At 45.3% G+C, this 13942-nt stretch overlaps 1 protein-coding gene across 4 annotated transcripts in view; it reads left to right on the top strand.

Moving 5' to 3' along the window:
• The window catches only part of HERC2 (HECT and RLD domain containing E3 ubiquitin protein ligase 2), a 1448528-nt gene that overhangs the window by 1294002 nt on the left and 140584 nt on the right, over positions 1-13942 (top strand). For all 4 annotated transcript variants that reach the window (XM_069204283.1, XM_069204284.1, XM_069204285.1 and 1 more), the window contains one exon: positions 7654-7745. In XM_069204283.1, the coding sequence (XP_069060384.1) occupies positions 7654-7745 (92 nt within the window). The remainder of the gene's footprint in view (positions 1-7653; positions 7746-13942) is intronic.

Below are 13942 nucleotides of genomic sequence, written 5' to 3'. Positions count from 1 at the left end.
CCCAATGGGTTATCAGCTCATTTTACAATAGAGAGAGCACACTGGGTCCCCGGCAAGAGGCCCCCGCCTGGGGCACCAGCCCGATCCATGGTGGTCCAATTGTTAAACTAGAGATTGTGCTGCCCTCCTCCGGGCGACAAGAGAGGCGGAGCCTATCATAGTGGATAATGCTCGGGTGTCTCTGTATCCAGATTACACGTTGATGGTTCAAAAGCATAGGGTCTCCTTCCAAGCCACAAAGAAACGAGTCCTAGCTGAGGGGCTGTCCTACGCCTTCATGTTCCCGGCCCGGTTTCTTATTACGAACAACCAAAAAATTCAATTTTTTGAAACACCTGAACAAGCACGTGACTGGTTAGACAAGACCTTTCCGCACTCGGAGCATAAGGAATATTTGGATAACCCACCACCGCGACAGGCCTGACTCCCACATGGGGAAGGACGAAATCAGCAGCACCAAGCACGAAGGAACATGGGCCCAACACTCTCACAAATGTTGGAGAGTCAGAGAGAAGCACTACAAACGGCATATTCAATACAGAGAGACGGATCTCCTCCTCCCAGCATTGCTTCCTCAGCAGACAGCACGGTAGTGTCTGACTCTGATCCTTGGATCACCCCCACAGATGGCACGCAAGTTGTAAATGGTTTGATGCCATGAATGCCTGCTTCCCTGATACCGGGGGGCAAATGGAAAATTGTGCTGCCAAATGAAGATTGCCTGCCCCAACCGGAGAATGATGCAGAACGGAGGGGGATTTCAGTGAGCCACTGAATCTCTGTGGGGGGGTGGGGCACATGGGCAACTAATACACGAGGTAGAACCAGCTGTGAAACCGTTGTGTTATCAGGAGTAACAAATTGCAGACCCCCTCTGTAGGTACGTGGGGCCCGAACTCCTTTGGAGCAGGTATTACCTTTTATAAGTGGTGGGCACGGTCGGTCGAAGTCTCTGACCAATATTCCAAGTGAACTACATTATCAATCACAAGGGAGATTTGTATAGTCTTTATCTCACACCACCCCCATTGCAAAGGCTTGGTTCTATAAGGGTTACGACATGGTTACTTTATTGTTGTTATTTACAGGTTTGGCTGAGTAAGTTCCGACTCAGCCCAGCATTAGATGCAGGTTGGGGAAATGTTCACTGTATTGCTGTTATGACATCGACACCATTATTGCAAAAAAAAAACGCATTGGGCATGGCAGAACTGGGTGGAACGGGAGGCAGAGTAGGATGCAAGTTATTCCACACCTCGTACTTTTTATTCACTCGCAGGGTGGCAATATGGGTACGTAATGGTACCCCTTTGAAGTAATAGATACAAGAATAGACAGGGATGGCAGGTACCCTTTGATAAGGGTACTTTAGATGGAGAGCCTGTGGTACTGTGGAGCATTTATGCTCCAAACACTGAACAAGATGTCTTCCTCACTCAACGTGTTGTCGCAGTGGATGCACCTGCTTTTGCTACTATGGGGCGATTTTAACACACTAGACACTTGACTTGACCGGTCCACTAACTCATTGATGGGCACAAATACACAGAGGCGCTACAAATATGTATACAGGGCTGGGCGTTCACAGACCTTTGGCGGACAAGAAATGAGGGGCTGTGGGACTATTCCTTTTACTTTTATCCACATAAAGTACATGTTCAGTTGGATTTTATACTGTGCACTGCCGCATTACAGACCCATATAATCCACACCATCTATTTAGGGAAAACACTATCAGATCACATCCCGCTGGAACTGACAATGGCATGGGGAAGGGCACCTACACTGATCCCTACGAGGCGGTTACAACCAGTGCTCCTTGAGGACAGGGTACTAAAGGAAGAAATAGCACAAGCCATAACCAATTTCTTTATTGAAAATGCTGGGACTGCCTCCTCCCTGCTGATGGAGTATGATTCATTCAAGGTGGTGATCAGAGGGCCTGTAGTGGGGGCGACAGTGGGCGTCTGAGCAGTGATGACAAGGGAATTGAAACTTGTAGAGAACAGTTTAGGCAAACTGGAGACGTAGGCTGCACATAATGTTGCTCATGCTCAGGCGCTGCAGGATGCCAGGGCTGAGCATGTGGAACTCCTTGAGTGGTTGCGAGTGGTGGACCATGCAAAATACTGAGAATGGGCACACAGTGAAGGAGATAGGGTGGGCACACTCCCAGCACGACTTATAAAGGATGAACTGCCCCACACCCCTGCCCTACACATCCTCACTCCGCAACTCACTGAGCTAAGCATACAAGCAGAGATTAATGAGGCATTCCAAGATTACTTTGCAAAGCTGTTTTTCTGTCGTTCCCCCCCCCCCCCCTCTCCCCCTCCACACACACAACATTAGATCAAACTAAACTCTGATCCTTTTTATCTAATGTTACCCTGCCAGAACTTGGGGATACAGCAAAGCAAACCATGGGATCACAGATAACGCAAGGGGAGATAAGAGACGCCATCAAGAGTATGGCTCGCAGTAAATCACTGGGATCGAATGGCTTACCGGCTGAGTTTTATAGTACATACAGCACAAGGTTGATCACACAATCTGGCTGCTGGTCACCTCCCCGATACGACAAAACAAGCTATATTTACTTCATTATTAAAACCTAGTAAACATGCAACGGATATGTCCTCCTATAGACTACTGTCGTTATTGAATACCGAATACAAAATACTGGCTAAAGTGTTTGCACAGAGACTACTCCCATTCATAAGTAAATTGAAATATATGGATCAATGTGGATTTGTACCAACCTGTAATACGTCCCTAAATATACGCCGCCTATATCATATTATGGATTATGCTGGAGAGAGATATCCTAGAGCCTGCATTTCCCTAGATCTTTGCCAGGCATTTGATACATTAAACTGGGATTATATGTTTGCAGTGCTTGCGCGATTTGGGCTCCTCAAGGAATATATACGATGGATGTGGCTGTTATATGCCTGTCCCACAGAAAGGGCACGCACAGGACAGAACATATCGGACTCCTACCCCATCTTTTGGGGCACTAGGCAGGGATGCCCGCTGTCTCCCTTGCTATTTGCCCTGGCGGCGGAGCCACTGGCACAGCATCTTTGGGAGAGCGCTGAGACGTGGGAATAGAGATTTGCACCACAATGCACTCAGTGTCTTTATATGTCGAGGTATGCGAGGTGTCTGGGCCAGAACCTAAAGTCAGCTGCACAGGTATTTGCGGATTTCACTCCTGTCTGGATTAGAGATTAATTATAACAAATCTATAGCATTCTCATTCAGTAGGACAGACATAGGAGAGACCATTGCTTTTGGTGGCACACCAATACAAGTAGCCAGGGATACCTTTCAATACCTCAGAATTCACATATATAGAACTTCAGCCGATTTATTGGACGGCAATCTGCAGAGGGTGATGGCTTCACTTAATCGCAGGTCTGGTTCTGAATAACACTGCTGCTGTCCATTGCGGTTCGACTCGCACTGGCAAAGATGGTGATGTAACCTCGCATTATATACTGTTTCGTAAACCTGCTGGTAATGGTCCCTACTGCCTATTTTAAAACACTTCATTCTATCCTATCAGACCTTATCTGGGGTCTGGGTAGACGCCAACTAAAATTAGAGAAGCTGCATATGACTGCAGAACAAGGAGGTATGGGAGCCCCAGATTTCAAGGACTACTGTTTAGCTGGACGCAATTTACATGAAATAGAATTCACACAATCCATGATCAACAGAGGTCGACTTCATTGTCTGATATGTTTGGGATTCCGCTCCCCGGAAGGGCTGGCGCTCTTTCTAAGAGTGGCCCTACAAATACTGGAAGCTTACCCTCAGATATACTACAGATACAATTCCCTATACCTCGAATATTGCGCTGCTGGGACTCCCCACGAATGTTGGAATACTCTACCAAAGTAGAATACAGGTGTGGACACGAGAAGGAGTGGATACTATTGGGGCGCTGTTTAAGGACAGCCTATTACTCACACATACGGACTTCACTCATGGACACGACCTTCCCACCTCATTATTTCTATTATATGCGAATATAAGAGGCTATGTTAGGGATCACTGGGTACCAGATTGAGTTGAACCCCCCCACACATAATTTCATCTACGCAATGCACACAATGGGACATGGGAGACACTTAATTAGGTGGCTTTCTGGGGGCCACACTGTGCATTTACGGAAGCCCCTTGCACCCCTGCAAACCAAGTGGCGAGAGGATACGGGTAGAGAACTCTTGGACAAGGAATGGTCTCACATATTGATATACCCTAAACAAGTATCCTGTAATACTCGATTTAAATGTATACAATATACCATATTACACAGAGCGTACCTTACACAGCATAGGCTGCACACCTTGTTCCCAACGTTGTCACTGACATGTCCAAGATGCAAAGCTGAAGAAGCAGAACTACTCCATGTGCTATGGAACTGCCCTTTCATCACTCAATACTGGCGCTATATTGATACCATACTGGAGAAGGTGACAGGGAGGGATAACTGGCGGACAGCAGAGGCGTGTCTGCTCGGTCTCTTCCCACATACAAAGAAGGGGAAGGTGACGTCACGCTTTGCGGATTTGGCCTTGCTACTGGCAAAGCGCCTTTAACTAGATGCTGGAAAGCAACAACCGCACCCTCAGTTCTCCAGAGGGGTACAGAGGTGAGGGAGTGGGGCGCGGCACAGAGTGCAACCCTCTGACAGGAAGAAGGCAGAGGTTTAGGACAATGCCCCATAGCTTTAGAATGGGACGCGCTCATAGAAGTCTTTAAGTACACCTGTAAAATCGACATGGGGAATGGGTGAAGAGGTGGGTGCTGTCAACCACATAGTGCTGGACCTTTAATAATTCACAAGTATGGAATAGAGATAGCAGAAACACAGGGTATGACGTCAGGAAGAGCGTAGTTCCATTAGATATTAGCAGACAAAAGCTGCTAGACCAACGTCCGTCATGGATTCCTGTCCTAAATACATGACACATAACGAAGAAATAACGCTGAACAATATTGTAGCGGTGCCCACCACACAAGACCTTGATGTCAAGTTCATGGGGGCAGGGAGGTGGGGAATGTTAATGGTTCTTGGAGGAAACATAAGCAGTTATTGAAGTTGTGCATGTTCTGGACAAATGGTTAACCTGTATGATGGATCAAAACAGACCGCACAAATGTATGATGATAAAGCTGAGCATATATATACAATCGCAATACTTTATCTTGGTAGAGATCCAATTCAAAAGATATGATATCCTGTAAGGTGTAACATGTGAATTGCTATATCAACTATGACAAAAACCCAATAAAATGTGTTTAAAAAAAACCAAAAAAAACATGCATTCATGCAGTACCAACCACACACAGACTTGAACTGGATTGACCTTCTCACCATCCCCCTCTCCCTACTCAGAGTCCAACTAACACACTGAGGTCAATCCAAAAGAGAGCAACAAATCTTCAGATACTTCAGTTGACCGTCCAACAACAGTCTAAAGCTCAAACTTACCTTGCATTTGTTGTCAAGGCTTTTAAACATCTTCAACACATATCTGGAAAACTATGGGAACACCCACACTCCAATTATTATCCCCAAGTGAACCCAGAACCTTCACCTCCTTGTACTCTAAAGACCTTGGCAACGGCAAACATTTTATCCACTGGCAGGAAGGGAAGTGGAAGGAAAACCGAACCTCCTGAAGTGTCAGCAAAAAAGATATCTTGTCACATCAGCCAAAGCCAAGTACTAAAACAACACTATCAATGATGCTGCCAACAGAATCAAAACACTCGTCAGTACAGCTACCTGTTGTAGAGTTGCAACTGAAGCCGCATAGCATGTCCTGACGATTCTGGGGAAAAAACTTTCCAGATCCTCTCTGGTGGCTGATGGATAGGCATATGATGCATAAATCTGCAGGAACAAAATGTATCCACCAGAAATATGGTTCTAGAAGTTGAGCAACTTTCTTGTCAGGATCGCATAGCTCTTCCACAAACCTACGTATGTGCAGAACAACAGAATTGCATGACATGTCCTCTAATACTGGATTACTTACTTCATATATCTTTCTTGAATTTTCTGGAGGATGCACAAGCTTCTAAAGCACGGGCTAATCTTTATAATATGGGAATTGGCTAAATATCCTACCCAATGTAGGGATTCGGTATGATCCAACCAAAGGTACCCTCCAAACCTACTGGTGGTTTACAGGAAAGGCAAACCATGACCTGGTCGTTATTATTGGTCCCAGTTCCTCGTTATTGGTACCAGTTCCTCGTTGGTGGTGAAGCCTTACTGAGTTGATAAGGTTTTAACCAAATTGCTCAAAATGCTGGTTCGACTTCGAGGATGAGTAAAGGAGTGTTGTATGTTAGTGTAATATTGTCCTCTATGTATAATATATTGTCTCTTTTGCACTGTTGCATAATCTCTATTAGGTATCATTTTCATGAAACGGTGGACAGGAACATGCTTCTGTGAAGTTCTGCGTACCATACTGATGGTCTCTGCTTCTTTTTTCAATTATTCTATTTGTTTTCTTTCTGCCTCAATTCTTTTTGGGAAATCTGTGTCCACACTTTACTTTTCACACAAAGCTTCTGATTGTTGATTTTGTTTAATAAATGATGACAAAATGAATGTGTGCATTTTGTGTCACATGATGTTGAATTTATCTACTTTTAGGATTTGGTCAGGATTTTATAAAGATCACTTATGTCACAAAATGTAAAACTATTGAATTGTGCAACATTTTGATCAAGTGCTGTGAAGTCACAGTTAGAGCTGAAGTGTCTTGCATCCAGGTCAGCAGCTCAGCCCCTAGACCAAACCTCTTGTATTTGCTAATGTTTTTAATGGTTTGAATGGCAGAGTACCTAAAGTAAACACCGGGACACACTCTTCTATAAAGCTAATTGACAGATTTCCTTCCATTCCATGCATGAGCTTGATTCCTAGATGTACCTCAAGTTGGCTCTTGTTATTCAATTCAAAGGATGGGATGCCTTTGGAATGTAAATGGTGATGGGGTTGTTTTGTGGAAGAATAGTCTGTCTGATAAGCATATAGGATTTTAAACTCCAGGAGCAAAGTTTTGAGCCCTACAACAAGGTGCTGTCTGGTTCTCGTTCAGTGAAGCATATGAGCTATCTGTGCATATAGAATTAGTTTTACATTTTCTTCTTGTATCCTAGTTTTACACACAAATCACAGGGCAGCTAAAATAAAATGTCTCACTCAGCAGTTGAGAATACCTTGACTCATTTACACAGTTGTTTTTTTTGCTCAAAATATAACAATGTCAGTGACATAAACATTTGCACTGATGTTTAGATAAAGGTATTGTTCCAGGGGTTCATGTGTAACATTTCAGTGTAAATTCACATGCAGAAATTAGAATATTGTATATGTAGGTATCATAATATTTATTATGAAAATGAACTTCACAGAGTGAGTCACACAGCCTATTGCCAACCAAGATCAAAAGGTTGGGACTGGTTGGAGCTTTTCAAGCCTGAATGAAAGTCAAGAAAACGTATCCTGGCTTCACAGGTTTTCAGTCATCTTCTATTCTCTTTCTGATACTATATAGCTGTTGCATTTTTTGGTGTTCAACCAGAATTTATTCTGTGACGCTCATCTTGTTTTTGCAGATTGATTCTCTCACAGGTCTTGGAGTGACCAAAGTGGAATGTGGATCTCAGTTTTCTGTAGCCCTTACAAAATCAGGAGCTGTTTACACCTGGTAAGCGGTCACTTGCACTTTTTGTCTTCAGTGTCTCTCCTGCTTTTGTACCACCGTAATGTTTGCAATAAATATTACTCTGAAGGACTTGTATAGGTAGGGGGTAGCGGTTCCTGTGCAGCATGCAGCTATTACCATTACTTTATATTGGCAAAGCAGATTGAAACAAGTTCATTGTTACTCTCTGCTTGGTGTTCAGTAATGCAATCCCAACAAATGTCCTACATACTGATAGTTTCAAACATACTACCATAATCAGGGACTCTCTTTGAATGGGGATATCCTTGATTCATTCAATTACATCCCTGATTTCTGTCAAAACCTCTTAATCTGTTGGTAAAACTAAGGCAGGTTCAAGAAATCAGCCACTGCCTTGCAGCAACCATTTCTCACTGACACATTGAGACATGTTTTTTCTCAATTCATTTAGATTGTTGTTCTCGTCATACGTGTTGGGAGGAATACTTGCATTAATCTAACTACTGGCAGTCACTTGGGCTGCCATTCCAACCCATCGTTCTTTTGCCCACTTTGCCATCTCAGTTTGGACCCACCTTATCCAAATCAGTCCTGAACTTCCTAAAATAGGAGCAGTCCAGACAGAACTGAGAAGCCATGTCCTCCCTCAACCGGAACTCGAGCAAACAAGAACCGGTTTCGCCCTGAATGAGATTCTTCATTCGGGTGAATCTTTGTTTCAGTGGTCCAGTGAGCACAGGACCCAAGTCTGAGCATACCCCTGGCCACAATGAGTTACATCAAACACTCAATTTATAATGGTGGAAATGCTTGCAATTAGTCTAACCCCTGGCAAACATTTGAGGTAGCATTTCAAACCACAAAATGATCATGAGCAACACAAGGCACTTCTAGCAACAGAATCGATTTCACCTTCGTTATTGAACTCACCTGGACCAACCACATCATCGTCCACTTTCCCATCTCCAATTCTCAGCACACCACCTCCAAGCACCTCAGCAACCCCCAACGAAGCTGGGGCAAGGTAACCGAGCCCCCTGTGGGCACAGGCCCTAGGCACCACACAACCTGAGCCCATGGCAGATCTCGACTTTAACCAGGAACTCTAAAACTTCACCACCTGGATCACCAAATCTGCCAACAGTCGCACCGCTGAAATCAACTAAAACCAACAACACCTCCAAGCCAGAATGATAATACACTCCTGAGCTCAGAAACTCCCAACGCTACTACCACTGACTCAAGAAACAATGGCGCATGACCAAGGACCCCCTCTGACACAGCCACCTACAAGGCAGTCCCCAACAACTATCACCACCACATCAAGGCAGCAAAAAGAGCAGTAATCACTGCCCGCAATGACACTGCAGCCAACCACATGAAAGAAGTCTTCAGAATCATCAAGGAGTTCTCTAACCCTATAGCCACAGATACCACCATCCACCTATCCCAGTATCTCTGCAAAACCCTCTCAGACTACTTCCACAGCAAGTTCACCATCATATACAACAATTTCGACCCCAACCCTCCACCTCCAGCCTAGACAACATCTCTCAAGGAGCGAGTACCAGCCACACGACAACCTCCTGGTCCCCGATTACCACATAGACCACCACAGCCATCATGTCATCCATCCACTCCAGGGCACCCCCGCCCCCACCAGCTTTTCAACCTCAGAACCAACACTATTAGCATGGAACTAACCTGCATCCTCAACACCACCATTTACACAGCAACCTTCCCGGACAAATGGAAGCACGCAGAAGTCAGACCCCCTCCTAAAGAAACCCTCCGCCAACCCCAGCGACCACAAAAACTACAACCTGATCTCCCTGTTCCCCTTCCCAGCCAAAGTGCTTGAGAAAGCCATCAACTAACTACCTTGAACGAAACCACCTTCTCGACACCTCACAATCAGGATTCCGGCCAACCACAGCCTGGAAATTGCATGATCGCTGCCACGGCCGACATCAGGACCTTCTTAGAGCGAGGAGAGTCAACAGCTCTGATCCTTCTGGACCTCTTCGCAGCGCTCGATACAGTCTCCCACCATTTTCTCCTCAACAAACTCCACAGCATAGGTGTTAGAAATGGGGTCTCTAGTTGGCAGAGGTATACACCCTTGTCCAAGTAGGGACCACAGTCTTAGTCAGGGTAAATAACACACACTCCAAATTATCCTGGGACCACCCTCTGGTAGCTTGGCACTGAGCAGTCAGGCTTAACTTAGAAGGCAATGTGTAAAGTATTTGTGCAATAAATAATGCAATAACATAGTGAGAACACCACAAAAATACAACACACAGGTTTAGAAAAATATATATGTATCTAGTTAAATTAAGGTTAAAATTATAAAGATTCAATAAGCACAAGTTGAACTATCACTTTTGAAAGATTAAAGAGAGTCTTGGATCTTAAAAATCAACAGTTGTCTCTAGTGTGCACAGAGTACCTGGTTTGTGTCAAAATTACACTCATGAAGAACGTAGAGGAGGAGATGCGTGGAAAAATTAGGTGTGCGTCAGATTTTCCAATGCGGCACAGATGATGCGTTGTTTCTTTCCATGCTGCAAGGGGCCTTGAGTCCATTTCTGGCACGCAGTCTTGATTCCTCACTGTGATGCGGGGATCTTTTGACGCCCTGGTATGATGTGTGACAAATCCTGGGCGTGCGGGATGAAGTCACAAGCATTGCATTGATCCAGTATGGCGATGCGTCGAATTTTCCATTTCACGGCAGGCGCTGCATCAATTCCTTCACTGAGTTGATCCAGTAGGGATGTGTGTCGAATTTCCGGTTGCAACGCAGCTGCAGCGTCGATGTTCTCTCGGGAAGTCGGGCTGCGTCGTTCCGGTTCGGCTGTGCAGCGATTTTCTCGTCGCAAGGCAAGCTGTACATCATTTCCAGCAGGATGTGTGTCGATTTTTGGCACATAAGAGGTTACTTCAAGAGATTAATTATTTTTGGTCCTGTGACTTCAGAAAACAGGAGGCAAGTTCAATCCAAGGCCTTGGTGAGCACTTCTCAGCAAAGTCAGAGGCCAACAAGGCAGCAGGGCAACAGCAAGGCAGCAGTCCTTCAAAGCAAAGCAGTCCAGATGAGTCCTTTGGGCAGTCAAGCAATTCCTCTTGACAGGTTGCAGAATCTGGTACAGAAGTGTCTGATTTGGTGGGGTCAGAGACCCAGGTTATATACCCAAAAATGTCTTTGAAGTGGGGGAGACTTCAAACAGAAGTTTTAAAGTGCACAAGGTCCCCTTTCAGTACAGTTCTGTCTGCCAGGGTCCCAGTAGGGGTTTGGCAGTCCGTTGTCTGAGGACAGGCCACTAGCCTTTGAAATGTTAGTGTCAGGCCCTCCACCCTTCCAGCCCAGGAAGACCCATTCAGTATACAGATGAGTGCAGGTGTGACTGAGTATCCTGTGTTTGTGGTTGTCTGGGTGAAATGCACAAGGGAGCTGTCAACCAGCCCAGACGTGGTTTGGAGAACGGCTGTAAGACACAGATGGATTTTAAGTGCAGAGAAATGCTCACTTTCTACAAGTGGCATTTCTGAAATAGTAATTTAAAATCCAACCTCACCAATAAGCAGGACTTTCTATTACCATTCCGGCCATAATAAACATGACCTGTTTACCCCTTTCTCATTAGAATCTACCACTCAAACAGTAAATGAAGGCAGACTTAGTGCTAGCATATGAAAGGAGCAAGCAAGCCTCACAGTAGTCGAAAACAAATTTAGTAGTTTTCCACTACCAGGACATATAAAACACGTATGTATATGTCCTGCCTTTCACATACCTAACACCTTGCCCTATGGGTTACCCAGGGCATACCTTAGGGGTGACTTATATGTATGAATAGGGGAGTTTAAGGCTTGGCAGGTACTTTTAAATGACAAGTCGAAGTGGCAGTGAAACTGCCCACAGGCCTTGCAATGGCAGGCCTGAAACTTAGTTATGGGCCTACTTATGTGGGAGGCACAATCTGTGCTGCAGGCCCACTAGTAGCATTTAATTTACAGGCCATGGGCCATGGAGTGCACTTTACTAGGGACTTACAAGTAAATTAAATGTCATTTGGGTATGAACCAATGTTACCATGTTTGAAGGGAGAGAGCGTATGCATTTAAGCACTGATTAGCAGTGGTAAAGTGCGCAGAATCCTAAAATCAGCAAAAACAGTGTCAGAAAAGTGGAGGGAGGCAGATACAAAGTTGGAGGATGACCACCCTAAGGCTGTCAGGTCTAACAATAGGCATTCAACAAAATGCCCTTAAGTGGGTTGCCTCTTTCCTCTCAGGCCACATGCAGAGCATCTGCCTTCCTCCCTTCACTTCTACACCCAAGAACATCACCTGCGGCATACCCCAAGCATCGTCCCTCAGCCCAACTCTGTTCAATTTCTACATGACCCTCCTCGCAGACATTGTCAGATCCTATGGACTCAACATAGTCTCCTACGCTAATGACACTCAACTAATCCTCTCACTCACCGAAGCCCCCACAACGCCAAAGCCAACTTCCGCAACGCCATGACCAATGTACTAATGTGGATAAAAAATAGCTGCCTCAAACTTACCCACAAAAATTAAGATTTGATCTTCAGGAAGAACACCTCCGTATGGGACCACAGCTGGTAGCCAGCAGAACTCGGAACAACGCCCTCTCCATCAGACCACACATGAAACTTCTGCATCATCCTTGAATGCCCACTATCCATGAATCGATGAGTAAATTCAGTCGCCGCCTCCTGCTTTTACATCTTCTGTATGCTCTGCTGAACCTTCAAATGGATCCCTACCGACACCAGAAAGACAGTCATGCACGCCCTGGTCACCAGCTGCCTTGACAATGGCAATGCTCTCTACGCCGGAGTGTCCTCCCAGCTCCTTAAAAGACTCCAGACTCTACAGAACACCACATCCAGACTCATCCTCAGCCTCCTCAAGTGCTCAAGCATCACCCCACACCTCAGGAACTCCCACTGGCTTCACATCCGGAAGAGATGCCAATTCAAAATCCTCACACTGAAGGCTCTCCTTAATGTAGGACTGTCCTACATCAACCATTGACTGAGCTTCAACATCCCAGCAAGACAACTACACTCCACCTTGCTAAACCTCGCACACACACCTTGCATCCACCTGAGAAGCAGCGGAGACCACTCCTTCTCCTACGCAGCAGCCAAGTCCTGGAATAGCCTGGCACTCCATCTCCAAACAGCTTCCTCCCTGGCGGACTTCAGAAGGAGACTCAAGACGTGGCTTTTTGCGGAGAGACAGCACCCTTAGCGCCCGGATACCCTTAGGGGTGATAGTGCTGCGCTTTACAAATGCTGTGAGTGATTGATTGAAGGAAGTATTAGAACCACAAGGAAATATTATTCAGGATGCAGTGCTGTTAAACCTCCACTTTGTCTTGCCAGGCAACTTTAGCTCTCTCATGAGAGCTACATTCATCACATACCACACAACATTCCCACTTATACCTATGCAGTAGGGGGCTTTTGGACACCTTCTTTGGCCATTGACTATACTGTGATTTTAGAAGGCTTTAGAAATTGCCGTACACGGCTGTCCATTAGCGTTGGAATCGACCCACTGCATTTTGCAGATGTGAACATCCAAGAAGATGTGCCTCTCTTTATTGTGAAACAACACAGTCTGGCTGCCCTGCCACCTCCTGTCCTCCAAACCCTCACTCTTCTGTTGAGATCTCTTGCTCTTCTCGGTCACGATACTGCATTCCCCACCGCATCACCTATTTTGTCAATGTTGTGTTTTTTATGGCCTAGTGTCAGCAAAGTGCTACTGAGCTGCTCGCTTCTGATTTATGTGCACTCACACAATTTTTTTAAAACAAACATATTTTACATTTCCACTCTAAAATGCCTGTTAGCTATGTTGCAAGGGTAAAGTTAAAACATAAATGACCTCTAGTACATCACAACTCATAGGTGCGTCTGGTTCAAATGCACATGTGCATTCCCAGTGGCCATTTTACAATGTGCACATATCAAATTGCATTTACATTGGTGCCCCTGGCACACCCACGTTGTGATGAGGGAGCATCATTGTAAACAGGCATTGGCAAAGTCAGTGTGTAGAAAGTGCCACTGTTGACATGGTTCCCCCCTCTCACTTTTTGCCTAGTGTTGCCAAAGTTGATTGGAAGTGTGCTGGGATCCTGCTAACCAGGCCCCAGCACCAGTGTTCTT

This window comes from Pleurodeles waltl, chromosome 8 (assembly GCF_031143425.1).
Source record: "Pleurodeles waltl isolate 20211129_DDA chromosome 8, aPleWal1.hap1.20221129, whole genome shotgun sequence".
NCBI lineage: Eukaryota > Metazoa > Chordata > Amphibia > Caudata > Salamandridae > Pleurodeles > Pleurodeles waltl.
Note: the sequence above shows the minus strand (reverse complement) of the source record. Positions and strands in the feature narration are given on the sequence as shown.